The 14,740-nt window shown below is 37.6% G+C and overlaps 1 protein-coding gene across 1 annotated transcript in view; it reads left to right on the top strand.

The window, feature by feature from the left end:
- Window positions 1-14,740, top strand: part of HMCN1 (hemicentin 1) — a 400,921-nt gene that overhangs the window by 290,651 nt on the left and 95,530 nt on the right. Inside the window, exons 50-55 of the mRNA XM_006198786.4 lie at window positions 1,349-1,522; window positions 2,818-2,931; window positions 3,774-3,919; window positions 7,729-7,879; window positions 9,222-9,416; window positions 10,955-11,068. Of these exons, the coding sequence (XP_006198848.1) occupies window positions 1,349-1,522; window positions 2,818-2,931; window positions 3,774-3,919; window positions 7,729-7,879; window positions 9,222-9,416; window positions 10,955-11,068 (894 nt within the window). The remainder of the gene's footprint in view (window positions 1-1,348; window positions 1,523-2,817; window positions 2,932-3,773; window positions 3,920-7,728; window positions 7,880-9,221; window positions 9,417-10,954; window positions 11,069-14,740) is intronic.

Genomic DNA, 14,740 nt, shown 5'->3' with positions numbered 1-14,740 from the left:
GTTACTGCTTCTGCCTTTGACCTCGTATCTTTCCGCCTTCTTTGATATGTTAGCCGTTCCCGCCATCTGCCTTCCCCGCAGCTTCGCCTCCTGCTGTCTCCATCACTTGAAGTAGTCACCCCTCTCTGTCTGTACTTCTTGTCCAGCTAAAAACAGGCTTCCGTCCACACCGTTCTTGACACAGTGGTGAGGACTACCCTGTTGTCAGACCCAACAAATAGTTTTCAGTCCTTATCTAAATGTCTGGACACCGTGTGTCACTTTCTGCTGGACAGCTCTGTTCCCCAGTTATCCTTGCACACCTTGGTTGTCCCTTTCTCCCTCCATTATGGTCATTTATTTAATCTATCTCTTCAACATTAAGTCCCCTCATATTGTGTCCTTACTTGACTGCTCATTTTACTCTCAATATTCTGATCAGATATTAACTTAATTCCCAGGGATTCAATTATCATCTACTATCGACTGAAGCCTTTTTAAATCTGCAACCCACATCTTTCTCCCAAGGTTCAGATTTCTATATACAATTGTTTGTTGGGCATCTATACCTGAAATTCTCACAGATACTTAAAGTTCAAGATATTCAGAACTGAGCAAACCATCTTCCCTTCCTAGAGGAGCAAATATTTCCATATTTTCTATTTATGTTGCTTCAGTGCAGTTTACCTAGCTTCGTTCCCAGGCAAGAAAGCTAAAAGTTGTCTTTGCCTTTGGTTTCCCGACCCCCTAAATTCTATCATCTTTAATCCCACCAATTGACATCCTGAGTCTTTACTTAGTCCTTCCTCTCTATGCCTTCCTCCAGTGCTCTAGTTCAGGCCCTCATTATCTTCTGTGAAACAGATGTCCTATCTCTGTTACACTTCCAGTATTGACCCCCTTGAATCCATCCTCTCTGTTTCCTGCTTGCCTCTCATTGTTTACACTTCTCTGCCCCCAATATGCTTCCTCTTGCCACTAGCCTCCCTTCTTTCACCTTCTGACCGCCTCCAACCCTTTGAAGCTTACTTCAAAATCTGCTCCTTGAGGGGGCCTTCCCTGGTAAGAGTCCTCACGCCCCACACCTCAGGTTAGACTGGATATTCTGCCCCCTCCTGTATCCTGCACCAAAATTCTCATTGTTGCCTTTACTCCATTCTGTTCTGATTCCTTTTTATGAGTCGTCTTCTCCACTACTCTGTGAGCTTTTTCAGGTTCCCACTGCTTTTGTGTAGAATGAGAACAATAATCAGTTGTTTTCTGTAATTGTTAGGGAATGGAATTACACAAAGAAGTACTATGGAAATTTAGAAATGCACGAAGCTATTCCCAAATGTATCTCTTTGATCATGTTTTGAATCTTTTTCAGTATCTCCTACGATTGCTGGTGTCGATGGTGATGGCAGCCCTGAAGATGTCACTGTTATCCTCAACAGCCCCACATCTTTGGTCTGCGAGGCTTATTCATATCCTCCGGCCACCATCGCCTGGTTTAAGAATGGATCTCCTTTAGAATCCGACCGAAACATCCGTATTCTTCCAGGTAATTCACGTACTGCAGATGCCCGGGGTGCCTTTGTGCCATCTACTTTTGCAGAAAAACAGAATTTATTAGTTATTTTTGTAAAAGGAATTATGTTATTGGTGGTGTTTGCTGTTGCTATTTTTGGGGAAATTATTTTCTGTCTTACAATCTACGGTACATACAATTGCTTTTTGGAAAGCCAATAAAATATTTAAATAAAAGGCAAATAAATCAATACTCCAGTGCAGTTAATTGCTATAATATAATTTAGAATGCCAAACAGTGTAGAAATGCATTTCTGGTTGAATTGAACCTTGAAAGGAGAGTTAGTATTTAGGTTGAGAGAGTTTATTTATTTCTCTTTAATGCCTGGCCTTACATGTGAAAATTGAAAGGATCTAAGAGCATGATCACTGGCTTTAAGAAATTTATAGTATTCTGTGGAGGAGAGATAATATGTGTGAAAGTTAATTAACAACATGAATCCATGAATAATCATGGATCATGAATAGTCACAGGATATGATAAATGAGGTAGTGATAAGTTTTATAAGAATTCAAAAGAAGGAATGGCCACTGTTGTCTGAAATGGTCAGGAAATGCTTTGTCATAGCCAGAACTTGAACCAGACCTTAAAGTTACAGAATTTTGTTGGTTGGGAATGAGTTAGGAGAGATTTCAGATCCATCAGGATGACTAATATGGGGAGAGTTGAAAGTGAGAATGGCCTGCGTACAAGTAATTATAAAGAGATGCCTCACCTCCCTCTTGGTGGGGACATTGTGTGTACCTGTGTGTATGGCGGTGGGGGGAGGCAGGGGCAGGCAGGAAATAAGATCAAGAAAGAATGTTGAAATCATGTTTCAAATGCCTGAATTTAAGAGTTTTGACTTTAATAGACTTTAAATTGAGAATCATTGAAGATTTTTTATGGAGAAAGGTACCATAATAAAAACTATGTTTTAGCAAGATCAGTCTCTACTAACAGGCTGGGTAGAGGAGAGGAAGAGAATGACTAAGGCAGAAGACCTGTTTATGAAGAAAGTACAATGAAGACCTTAGTTACAGTGTGCGGAGAGGCCTGGGGGGTCAGAATGAACATGACAGTGATTACCACAGAGGACCATTGAGGACTTGGTGACTGTCTCCACCCACCAAGTAACGCCCATCTAGACTGCAGTTTATCTTGTGTCTATTACAAAATTCGCCTAGAGAAGCAGAAATAGGTTAATAGTAAGAAGTAAAACCTGGTGGTTTGTGCATACTCTGCTGCCACTGTGACTTCAGATTCTTTGATATTCTGTTGCTTTTCAGGAGGCAGGACTCTGCAGATCCTGAACGCACAGGAGGACAATGCTGGAAGATACTCTTGTGTGGCTACTAATGAGGCAGGGGAGATGATAAAGCACTACGAAGTAAAGGTCTACAGTAAGTTCTGAAAGAATGCTGTGTTTCCTATTTTCTCCAGATTTCTAATTTTTCCAATTCTGTTTTTCATTATGGGATCATAATATTTATATTCATCATTAAAGTTTATTGTTTACGTAGCTCACTTTGTTAAGATGGGAGTTGAATTAAGCATTGTGCCCATGACCCCAGTTGTTTAAAGATGTGAAAAGCCCATTCAATCTGCTCACTAACCTTTTGGAGAACTTGTCAGTGACACTTCCTTAGGTTTCTCTATTATTTTCTTCTGAATTACCGTCTGTGCCATGTATAAGCACTTCAGTGCACAAAACCATAACTTAAATATATATGCTCTGTTCAACAGCCTGAGATGAGTTTGTCAGTGACTTTGGGCTGACCCCCACTGTACATTGACCTAAAAAAAAAACAAAAACAACACAAAACTAATGCTACCATCTATAGAGACTGCATTTCAGGGTTTTGTTTTTGTTTTTAAAAAGAAAGAATATCTGATTATCTTTTGTCCTTTGAATCAGTCCCCTTACTGACTATAAAATACATTCTATGGGTTATACTCAGACTGTGTCAGGGGACCTGGAACAAATGAAACCAACTGTTCTGTGAAGGACCTTAGCCTTACTGGCATATGATAATGAAGGACCATGGAGATTTTTCTTCACATTCTGTATCTGAACACTGTCTTTTGATAAGATACTAACTTGGATCCTTGATGAAAGGGGAACATAGAAAATGCCTGAGTTACTTCCTTGTTCTCATGTTAAGTTATCTTCAGTGTGATTTCCATGTCATTTCATGTATTTAAAAGAACTAACGTTTAGAATTTAATGTTCATGTTGATGCAGTTCCACCCCTAATCAATAAAGGAGACCTCTTGGGACCAGGTCTGTCCCCTAAAGAAGTGAAGATCAAAGTAAACAACACCCTGACCTTGGAATGTGAAGCCTACGCGATTCCTTCTGCCTCCCTCAGCTGGTACAAGGATGGACAGGCCAGTCAAGATTTTTCATTTGCTGATGCTTTTTTATAGACTGAAATAGGCAACTAAATTAAAAAATAAAAACACCCTGACACAAATAACGTAGAAAATCAATTTGACCTTAAAACTAGCACAATCTCATGCACCTGGAATATAAAACTGCAAAAAAATTGAACCGTGTTCAACAGTTTTAGTCTTATTTCATCATTGAAAAATTTCAAGGACTGTTATTTTGCACATGAGCAATTGTCTATGGAAATCCAGCCACCTTCCCACTGGGGAATGGTTTTTGTGCTCTGTGGTTTTCAGTCTAAGTAAACTTTGTGGAGAAGAAACAAAAACCGTACTGAGCCAGATTAGAACAATAGGTACAACGCGGGTACCAAGTTCATTCAGACTTCCTCTCACCACTTTTAAGTGCATTTGTAAAGGGTAACATTTTTAATGTTCCAAGATGAAGAAAACGAGCTAAATGTGATGATTAAGTGCCCAATACAGTTAACCAGGGGCAATGAAAAACTTTAAATAAAAGAAACATCTTTCAGTTACATAATCCGACTTTCAGACCACAGCCCTTACTTATCATTCAACTTCATCTTCTTCCATGCAGGTTTTAAAAGCATACGTGCTGGTGTTTTAAGACCAAAATAGCTGTTAATACTCTGCTTAATACAGATGTGACATAGCTACGCTGATACGTGTCCTGTTTTACACATAGTCAGCCAAATGGTCAGTCACATTCCAGTCGTAGAAATTCAGGTCAGAGTCATGATTTACAATGCAGAAAGATATAGCTTTATTTTTTCAGATCACAGATGGATTTTGCAATCCTGGAGGCCAGGAAAAAAAGAAAAAAGAAGTATCTCTTATAAAATAAGCAAGTTTCATCTGGAAGCCATTGCAAAGGGAAAATATGGAACTCCCACCGTGTTCTGTTTACAGTTCTTTTTCTTACTACAGGCACACTTGATGGTACAATGTCAATTCTGTATGAGTTTGCTTGGAAAAATAATTCCTTTCCCCTTTGAAATCTTATTATTTTTAATTTTAACTAAAATCTCTTCATTTCCTTGCATTTTGTACACATGCACACATATACACAAATACATAAAAATTGGGTGACGTCTAGAACAGTACTAGGAATAAGGCATTTTTTAAAATTTTCATAATGAACAATTAATTCGGTTTCACTCCCAGTCTCCAAAATTGATCCAGTTAGGGTACTTTAGTCAAACTGCTCAATTTTTTAAGGTTTGGGATTGGTCGCCTAAAATGTATACAAGAAAATACTGGGTTTTGTTTATTTCCCATATCCTTTCTTCTGTTTTACTTCTCAGATAAGCAACACTACTTGAGTGAAACAGTATTTTTGAGAAAAATCTACCAAAAATATTGGCAGGTTTAGCCACCATACGTTTTAATAGGATCTTTGTGTTTTATTTATTCATGTTTTGGAGTTTTTCTTTGGCATGGAAAATTTAAATTATGCTATTTTTATATAAGTGATATAATGTTAATAATGTTTCTTTGCATCTCAAATTATTTACTGAGCACATACTCTTGGCCAGACACTGTTTTAGGGGCAGGTGATACAGCTCTGAAAGAAAAGGACAAAAATATCTGCTCATATGGAGGAAAAAACTAAGCAGGAAACATAGAATGTGCCAGATAAGGTAAATGGTATGAAGAAAATTCAGTCAGGAAGAAGAATCAAAGGATAGCAAGTGTGGGGAGTGTGATCTCATATTTGTCTAAGGAAGGCCTTGCTGATGAGGTGATACTTGAGCAGAAACTCAAAAAAGTTGAAGGAAGCAGACATAAGTCTGAAAGGGAAATATTCCAGAGAGAATAGCAAGGGGCAGAGGCTCCGAGGCGTCTGGCTGGAGTGCAGCCGTCAGTAGGAACACGGGAAGGTTAGAGCAGAAGACTAATGTTGGGTCAGATCATACTGCCTGTGTCCATCAGCTGGCCTCCTCCTCATGGAAAGCCGCTGGAAAATTTTGAACACAAGAGTGATATATGACTTAAGGTTTTAAAAAGTTACATTGGCTTTTTTACTGATTGAAGAAAGAGGGGCTCCAGAAATGAATTTATTGCTGTGGTCCAGAAGATAGATGGTGGTTGCTTGGATGAAAGTGGTAGCAAGATGTGAGGGGAAGAGATGAGTCAAAGGTGATTCCAAGATTTTGCATGAGATCACTAGGAGAGTAAGTTAAGGTAGAAAGGGAAGAGGTCCAAGGAGGAAGCCTCGGGATACTCCTACATTTAGAGATTGTGAGGCAGAGAGTAAATTGTCCCAAAAGATAAGGGGAGGAATAATTATCAAAATAAAGCCAAGTTAAACTGTGTCAAATGCCACTGATCATGTAAAATAAAGACAGAATTGACCAGTACCTTTAGCAACATGGATGTTGCGATGACCTTGACAAACTCATTTTGGCCACATAGAAATGGTGAAAGTCTTACTGGAGGATTCAAGAAAAGATAGAAGGAAATGGAGACAGCAAATGTAGAAAATATATTAAAGTCATCAGCTATAAAGGAAAGTAGAAAAATGTGGAATTAGGCTGCAGTCTAATGAGATTTTTATAAATGGGGAAGTTACACTGTTGGGTTCAGATAGACATCATCCAGTGGAAAGAAATCAAATGATGGTGGTGCATGTGAGAAAGGACACAGTTGCTCTACTCAGTGTCCTTGAGTAGAGCAGGGGATGTTCAAAATTGACCGAGATTGGAATCAACCAGGGTTAGAGTTTTGCCAGGAGAGTAAAATAAAGGGAGAAGGGACAAAGGAGTTGATTTTTTACACAAATTTACACAAATAGTGATTGCCATAATAAACCTTCTCTGGGTCAGGAGGGAATGGAGATTAGGAGGAGAGTGAGTGACAATGAAAAGATTGCAAAGGCAGTGAATTTTGGGTCCTCCCATGAGCCCAGAAAGTTATGGGAGCTGGGATACTAGAGGAAGCGAGTTAGAAAGTTAACAGAGGTAGCAGTCAGAAAGTGAGATCACGAAACTGAGATTGTGAAGAGATGCGATTTTTGGTAACTATAAGGTCTAGGGGTGATTGTCCTACTGAGTGGCTGAGAGAGGGTTGGGGACCAAAAAAAAAATGAAAGAGAAGAAGTCAGAGCATTAGAGACTTGAGAGAACAAAGCATTAGATGACTGTCTATGTGGGTATTGAAATCACCAAGAATGATGAGAAAAGTATTATATTAGAGAGCTTAAAAATCTTCAAGGAATAAGAGAGAATTCAGTATAAACAGAAATGTTTCAAAGATGAGAAATGTCCTATTAAATTGTAGGTAATGTTATCACTAAAACATCATAATATAAATAGCTCTAGGTTAATTTTTTTTAATTTATGAAGTAATGATATAAAATGAAGTTAAAATCACAATAGTGGTTTTTAGATCAAATCAGACTGCTAATACCTTTTAACGTTTCATTTAAAAACTGTAGCATTTTCTACAACATTATAAAGAAACATTTTTTTAATACTATGTGGGGTCAGCTGAAATATTTTTTTCCAACATGGATAAATGGCTATGGTACCTAAGAACTTTTTTTTTATCATGAATAATTTATAAATGTACCACCCAGATGTGGCACACATGGAAACTATATGACCTATAATTTTCAGTAAATAGAAGCATTACTCAAAAACAATTTATTCAGAATAAATTAAATTATTGTTGTCTTGAGTATTTAACATAAATTTTTATTTTTTAAAGAATCATAAAAACTATCAACTGCATGGTCTAGAGGATTTATTAGAATACTTAATGCTAACATTATTATAATTGAATCACAGCCCCTTAAATCAGATGCCCATGTTACTATTGGTGTGAATGGACACACACTGCAAATAAAGGAGACTCAAATATCAGACACTGGACGATACACTTGTGTAGCATCTAATATTGCAGGTGAAGATGAGCTGGATTTTGATGTGAATATACAAGGTAATGCTAGTATGCTTATTGTGTATAATTTAATTTATATAATCTGTCAGAGCAATGAAAAAGAGGTTCGATTTGTTTACTTTAAATAGTATTTTTTCTATTGACAATAATATAAATTCATTATTGAAAAATTGGACTTGAGAAATTAAAGAAGAAAATAATCGCATCATTCAGAATTACTTTTATTTCGATATGTTTCCTTCTGATATATTTTTGTAAATGTATTCTTCGTTTATCAATTGGGATTACACAATACACACTTCCCTGTTACATCAGCTTTTCCCTAGTATTATATCATGAAGTTTTTTTTTAAATAGCGTTTACGTGGAAGGCAAGAAAGTAGTAAAATACAGAAGTAGGCAGACTTGGACTTGAATGATGATTTCAGCTCCTCCAGCCTTTGTGACTTCAGCAAGTTACCTAAATATTTTAAGCCCCTATTTGCTCACTTTTAAAATCAGTGCCTTGTAGCATCGTGGTGAGTACGAAATAGGGTAAAGTATGTAAAACACTTAGCAAAAAGCCTAAGAAATGGTATCTGCTATTATTATTGTTGATACTGTTACTCTCAACATGATTTTTAATAATTATACCTGTTTTATCAGTTGAGTATCTAAATATTTAACCAGACTCCCATTGTTGAATGTCTGGGTTTTATCCAACCTTTCACTACTCATATATAATGCTTCATTGAACCTCTTTATATATAAAACTTTTGCACACCTTTGATTTTTCATAAGTAGCTAATGAAATTTTAGGTCAAGAGTTAAACACTTTTGTGATGCTTTTGATGTACAGGCAAGTTGTCTTCTGGAAAGTTCGTACTCATCCCCTAGAAAAGTTTGAGAATGTCCTGTTATTTTTGTGAATGGACTTACTAATCCTGACTGCATAACTTCTTTAGCTTTTTTAGTAAGACAACTCACTGAGGAATGCTCTGAACTGAGCCAGTGTCTTTTAATGGTTTCTCAAAATTAGTTTTCCCTGCTATGATCATATTCCTTAGCCATGCTTATTATAGTAGTTCCTTCCTGAGAGCAGGCTCCTTTGTCTAAGTGCTGAAGCCTTTTAACAGAGAGAGAGTGCGTGCAGAACATGAGCCCAGCATTCTGACCTCCATACTTCTTGCTCTTCCCCATGAGAACCAGCTCCAACTTCTGTCTGCTCCTTTTTTTGACTAAGAGCTAGAATTGCTAGGTATATAAGTACTTGAAGAGATTTTCACATATTCTAGTTTATTATGTGTACAAATCACTCTTGGGAAAATACAGCCAAGGTCTTTGTTTAATGAATTGACACTGGCATTTACATGAGTCCAAAATTTCCTGTCATTCCTCCATAGTCCCCCCAAGTTTTCAGAAGCTCTGGGAAATAGGGAACATGCTGGATACTGGCAGAAATGGTGAAGCCAAGGATGTGATCATCAACAATCCCATCTCTCTCTACTGTGAGACAAATGCTGCTCCCCCTCCCACACTGACGTGGTACAAAGATGGCCACCCTCTGACCTCCAGTGACAGAGTGTTGATTTTACCAGGTAACGATTGCTAGGAATGGGGTGAAAATCTGACTGTCTGTCAAATGTGTTTCTTCTCATTTAGTAGACCAGTCAAATTGACTTATTTCTGGTGTTGGAATTTAACTGACACAAGATGCTGAATGCCACTGATCTCCATATAGCTTCAAGCTGGGAGAGTCTGGGCTGGGAATTTGATGTAGGGTAGAACACCTTAGTCAATTTTCAGATCTCCTACAGGGTCATTCCATCAACTTAAGAAAATCCTTTGGCTCCCTAGTGCCTCCATTTTTCTAAATAGTGTGATGAAATAATCCGTTTGGTTTCTATACATTATTAATGATAATTTCTAAAATATATTTGCAAATAGATACTACTCAGTTTATTAAATGGAATTCTCATAAATCGATGGTAAAGATTATGAGTTTCAAATATTTTAGTTATTACGTGGCTCATCAGTGGAGAAAGAGATGTTTAAATTGTAGAATAATGGTATTTTCAAGGCCCCTATCAAAATTTATTGTATTGTACACTTAAGTTCTAGTGCCTTACATTGTATGTAAATTTTATCTCATTTAAATAGAAGAATGTCTTGGAGAAAAAAAGAAACTAAATAGAAATGACAACTAAATGTAAATATGCGATCTTAAATTGGACCTGGACTTAGAAAAAATAGCTATAAAAGGCAATACTGTACTCATAATGAAATTTGAATATGGACTATAGTTCAATAGTAGTTTTTAATTATTTTTTATTGATTTTACATTTTCTAATTTTGAGCATTATACTTTAGTTACGTAAGGCATTATCCTTGCTTTCATGAAATATATATTTATGGGTGTTTACAGATAACGGGGTACCACATCTGCAACAGACTCAGATGATTCAGAAAAAGATTATATATATGTATCTATATCTATATAATATATATACTCAATTTTATACTTTTTCTGGATCATTTGAGAGTATTATACATATAAACAAAAGTTAGTATGTACATATATATGACAGATCAAACAGATTGAGATATAAATAATTGGTAAACAAGTGAATTTTTTATATAATTATTGCAACTTTTCTGTAAGTTTGAAATTATATCAACATGAAAAGCTTAAAAATACAGTTATTCTTTCAAGACTGTATGTATAATGGTATGCTTGATAACTTTTATATCCTTGGCTATTATTTTCCCTAATCAGTACTTGCCTCCAACAGTGTAAACTTCTTTTATGTGTGTCCAAAACTGTAAAAGCAGGAAGTCACTGCATAGTGACATTACACATGGAAGGTGGGAGGGGCAGAGAGCAACATTCCTCCCCGGAGAACCTGCACAAGCTATTCATTCCTCAGGGGATCTTTCACATACTGGCTCACTTTTCAGCAATGCAGTGTTTGTTATAAATACGGTACATGGGATTAAAACTGAAAAGCTGGATGAAGTAAGAGCGTTGAAAAAAAAATGGAAGGAAGTCATCAGACCTGAAAAATTGTATCTCTGTTTATGACCACTTGCACTCTGAGATTTGGAGAAATAAACATGTCTTGGGATGTATTTTCAGGAGGGCGAGTGTTGCAGATTCCCCGGGCTAAAGTGGAAGATGCTGGGAGATACGTGTGTGTGGCTGTGAACGAGGCTGGAGAAGACTCCCTTCAGTATGACGTCCGTGTGCTCTGTGAGGTTTTTTGTTTCTTTGTTTGTTTTGTTTATTATTCATTCTTTCACTCAAAAATTGTTTTGAGGAACTAATTTTTGCAAGATGTTGCACTAAGCATTTTAGAGACATAAGGATAATCAGAAATTGCTAGTTTTCCCAGGGAGTTAATTGTCTTATACCAATTGAGAGCACATGAGTTAGGAATCTTGAAGTATCAAATAACAAACTGATTTAAACCAAATTAAAAAAAAAGAGAGAGAGAGAGAGAGACAGAACCCTTAATTCATGAACCTGAAAAATCCCAGGGTAGAGCTGGCTGCAGCCACATCTGCCTTCTGTGGCTCAGAAGAGGCCCACTTCCCCTTGCTCTTGCTCTTGGCCTTACTTTTCTCCGGTAGCATCGCTCTCAGGTGGGGGGGTCCCTTTGGACAGCAAGCTAGCTCCTAGAAACTCTAATACTCATCTTCCTAGTTTCACATCCAAGTGAAAGTTTTTCTTTTCCAGTATTTACAACTGAAGTCCTAGAATTGGATTTCATTGAATTTAATTGGCCAAGCATGAATCACATATCCATTTTGGAACTAATTACAGAGGCCAAAGCCCTCGCTGATAAGGCCTAGTTCATATGCCTATCCTTGGGCCACAGTCATCTCCATATGAATGTGTGGACGGAGACTGGAAGAAGTATTGTAACTTTAAGGGCAGACAGTGGTGATGTTACTAGAAGCAGGAACAAATAGATGCTTCCATTACAAGGAGCTGAGCTGGAGAAGTAGTAATAGGAATGTATAGGAAGCTTTGGTATGAAAGATTTTACAGAGGAAGTGATTAGGTGATATGAAGCATTAACGCTTATCTCAGAGTATAAGATGAAACTGAGATTTTAATCCCAGATGATTAAGAAAAATAGCAAGATTCATTTAAAAAAAAAGATTTAGGAAAACAACGTGACTTGGGAAGAAGAAAGTCGATTTTGTTTTGCATGTGTTGAATGCACATGGTACCAAGATACTTAGGAAAATGTTGAATGGGACATTGGAAATATGAAGTTACAACATAGGAGTGTCCTGAACTAAGAATATAGATGTGAGAGTTATCCACAAACAGGCGTTATGCAAAGGCATGAGATTTCCTACAGAAAGGTAATAGAGTAGGAGAAGATCAAAAGAAGATCATTGTGAGACCATTTACAAGTAGGAGACAGGAAAAAGAAAACAGAATTAGTGGAGGAACAATCTGAGGAGTTAATGAAAAGCAGTAACCTGCCGGGTCAAAGAATCTAAGGGCAAAAGAAAGGTTATCAAGAAGAGGGTGTTGTATGGAATGCTAAAGCAAGTTTAAGAAAGTAAAAAATGGAGGGAAAAAGCCATTTGGCTTTCAAACTAAGAAATCATTGGTGAAATTCAGAAGAGCAGTTGATGTATAGTGCAGTGTGTACAGAGCACAGGGATAAATACTGAGCAAATGAAAAGAACAGGAAGCAAATATAGAGTACCCTTAAGACCTTTTCTAGAAGCATAAGAGGAAGAATCATGTTGTAGGATAAACAGCTTATTTGAAAAAATACATTTAAGACAGAGTTGAGCTTGTTTAGAGACCAATCAAACGATCCAAAAGAAGGGGACAAAATAAAGTTTCAAGTGTGTGTGTGGAAGGGAGGAGGGTGCAAGGATTGATGGAGTCAGGTCTTAGAACAGGTGAAAATGCAATTAAGGAGCCAAGAGAGGCCAACGAGCATTTCGTGGTAGTGAATTACCATTCCTTGGGATGTAAGAAGGGATATGTGGGGGTGCATATCAACTGTATTTAATCTTTTCCTTTAGTATGAGAACAAGAGGAAGCATGGTAGGGGTGGTATTTGGGCCTGTGGAAAATAGAGAATGTTAGTAATTGCCACTGGGGGGGATGCAATAGACAATCAGACACTGAAGTTGGAGCTATTGGCTTAGTCATTGCCCACCCTCATTAACCTGGGGTCAGAGGTAGATTAGATGATGTGACCTAAGTGTTGGGGAGGAGGTGTTTGTGGGGGCAGTACCACCAGGTAACACAGTACATGTTGCATAAGCCCTAGAGGGCAAGAGACATAGAATGTGCAGTGAGTCAGAGCATCACTGAAATGACCCACTATGAGATCGAGGCAGGACAAGAGGAAACATGAGCTTGGAGGGAGGCTGACAGACTGATTGTAAGGGGGAAGGGGTGAAAGGGCTAGAATTTACAGTGAAAACAAAGAGCCAGCTTATGGAGGAAGCCCGAAAAGAGGTGGAAGAGAGAAAACACAAGCATTCAACATTCATTTATTTGACAAATACCTGTCGCTAGTTCACAATGTGCCAGGAACTGTGCACTGAGGATACAGCTGTAGATACAGTAGACATCAGCCCTTCAGGGGGTTTATAAACTTGCACGAGGACGGGGTGTTCATGTTGAATGGTCTTAAGTATGTCTATGTCTATGGCTGACTGAAGTCGGGTAGAGGTGACATTAGGGTGGGATGGGTCATCAACATCAATTTTCAAGTCTACTAGGTAGTGATAAGGAAAAGGAAAAGGGAAGAGAAGACAATTAAAATCAGTGCTAACATCCGGAACTGTGATGGAGTATCCTAGACCACCTGGCTTAATCTGACCTAGGTTCGGAAAGAATTTAGGACAGAGTGGAAGGCTCTGATAAGGTAGCAAGATAGTATCGTTTGGGAAGGACTGGGATTTGGTTCAATTGAAGTGAAGTCTAGGGATTAGGTAGTCAAGGGGAGATGTTCATGCCTTCGTTTGATTACTTTTAATTAGGAGGTTGGAAAGCGTGTTGGAGATGAGTTTAAAGTGGTAGGAACAAAGCAAGAAAAATGGCTCACACACAACATTGTAAAATGATCATAAATCAATAAAAATGTTAAAAAAAAAAAAAGAAAAATGCTCACAAAGTCTGTCTAAATTAAGGATGTTTCACAATGTTTGATGCTCACCTCCTGTGCCACTGAGTACAATTCTGAGTGATGTAACCCAGGTGGTGGGGCAGGTCAGAGCAAAGCGCTTTGGTGGAGGCCTCTGCAGGTCACACCTTGGACTTGTAGTGCATCACCAGGTAGCTCCTAATGGTTCAGCTCCAGGTAAAAGTTGAAAACATAGAATCTTTATGTCCCAGCATTTCACTTGATTAGTTTTCTTGGTGTGGGAGTCGTGATAGCCTCACTTAATCTGAAATTCAAGTTTAGTATTTACTAATTGGCAGTTCAAACTATATATGTTATGTTATCTAAAGTGTGGTAAAAATCATGTAACTTTGAGTGTGAAAATATGCATTCAAAATAACCCTGAAATTCTGTTACGGGCCTGGTGGCCTGATTTTCCCCATAGATTTTCAGTTTAGTTTTGAGAGGCCCAAACACTACAAGAAGGCATCTGCCTTAAACATAGGGTCTTCACTGATTGATAAAGATATGGTACATCTCAAGAGATTGAAACAAAATAACTGAGCTTTCAAAACAGAACAAAATGATTATTCACTTTGAAAATGAATTCCTATATTTACAAAAGCAGCCCAATATGGGCATTCCTAGTTGAACATTTCCATTTTTTTTTTAATTCTGTGGGTTATATGTGATTTTTCATAACTGACTAGTCTAACATCAGGTGGACATGAACCTGAATTGATTCTATAGTATTATTTTAAAAGAGAATGAATTAT

Source organism: Vicugna pacos, chromosome 23 (assembly GCF_048564905.1).
Source record: "Vicugna pacos chromosome 23, VicPac4, whole genome shotgun sequence".
NCBI classification, from domain to species: Eukaryota; Metazoa; Chordata; class Mammalia; order Artiodactyla; family Camelidae; genus Vicugna; species Vicugna pacos.
Note: the sequence above shows the minus strand (reverse complement) of the source record. Positions and strands in the feature narration are given on the sequence as shown.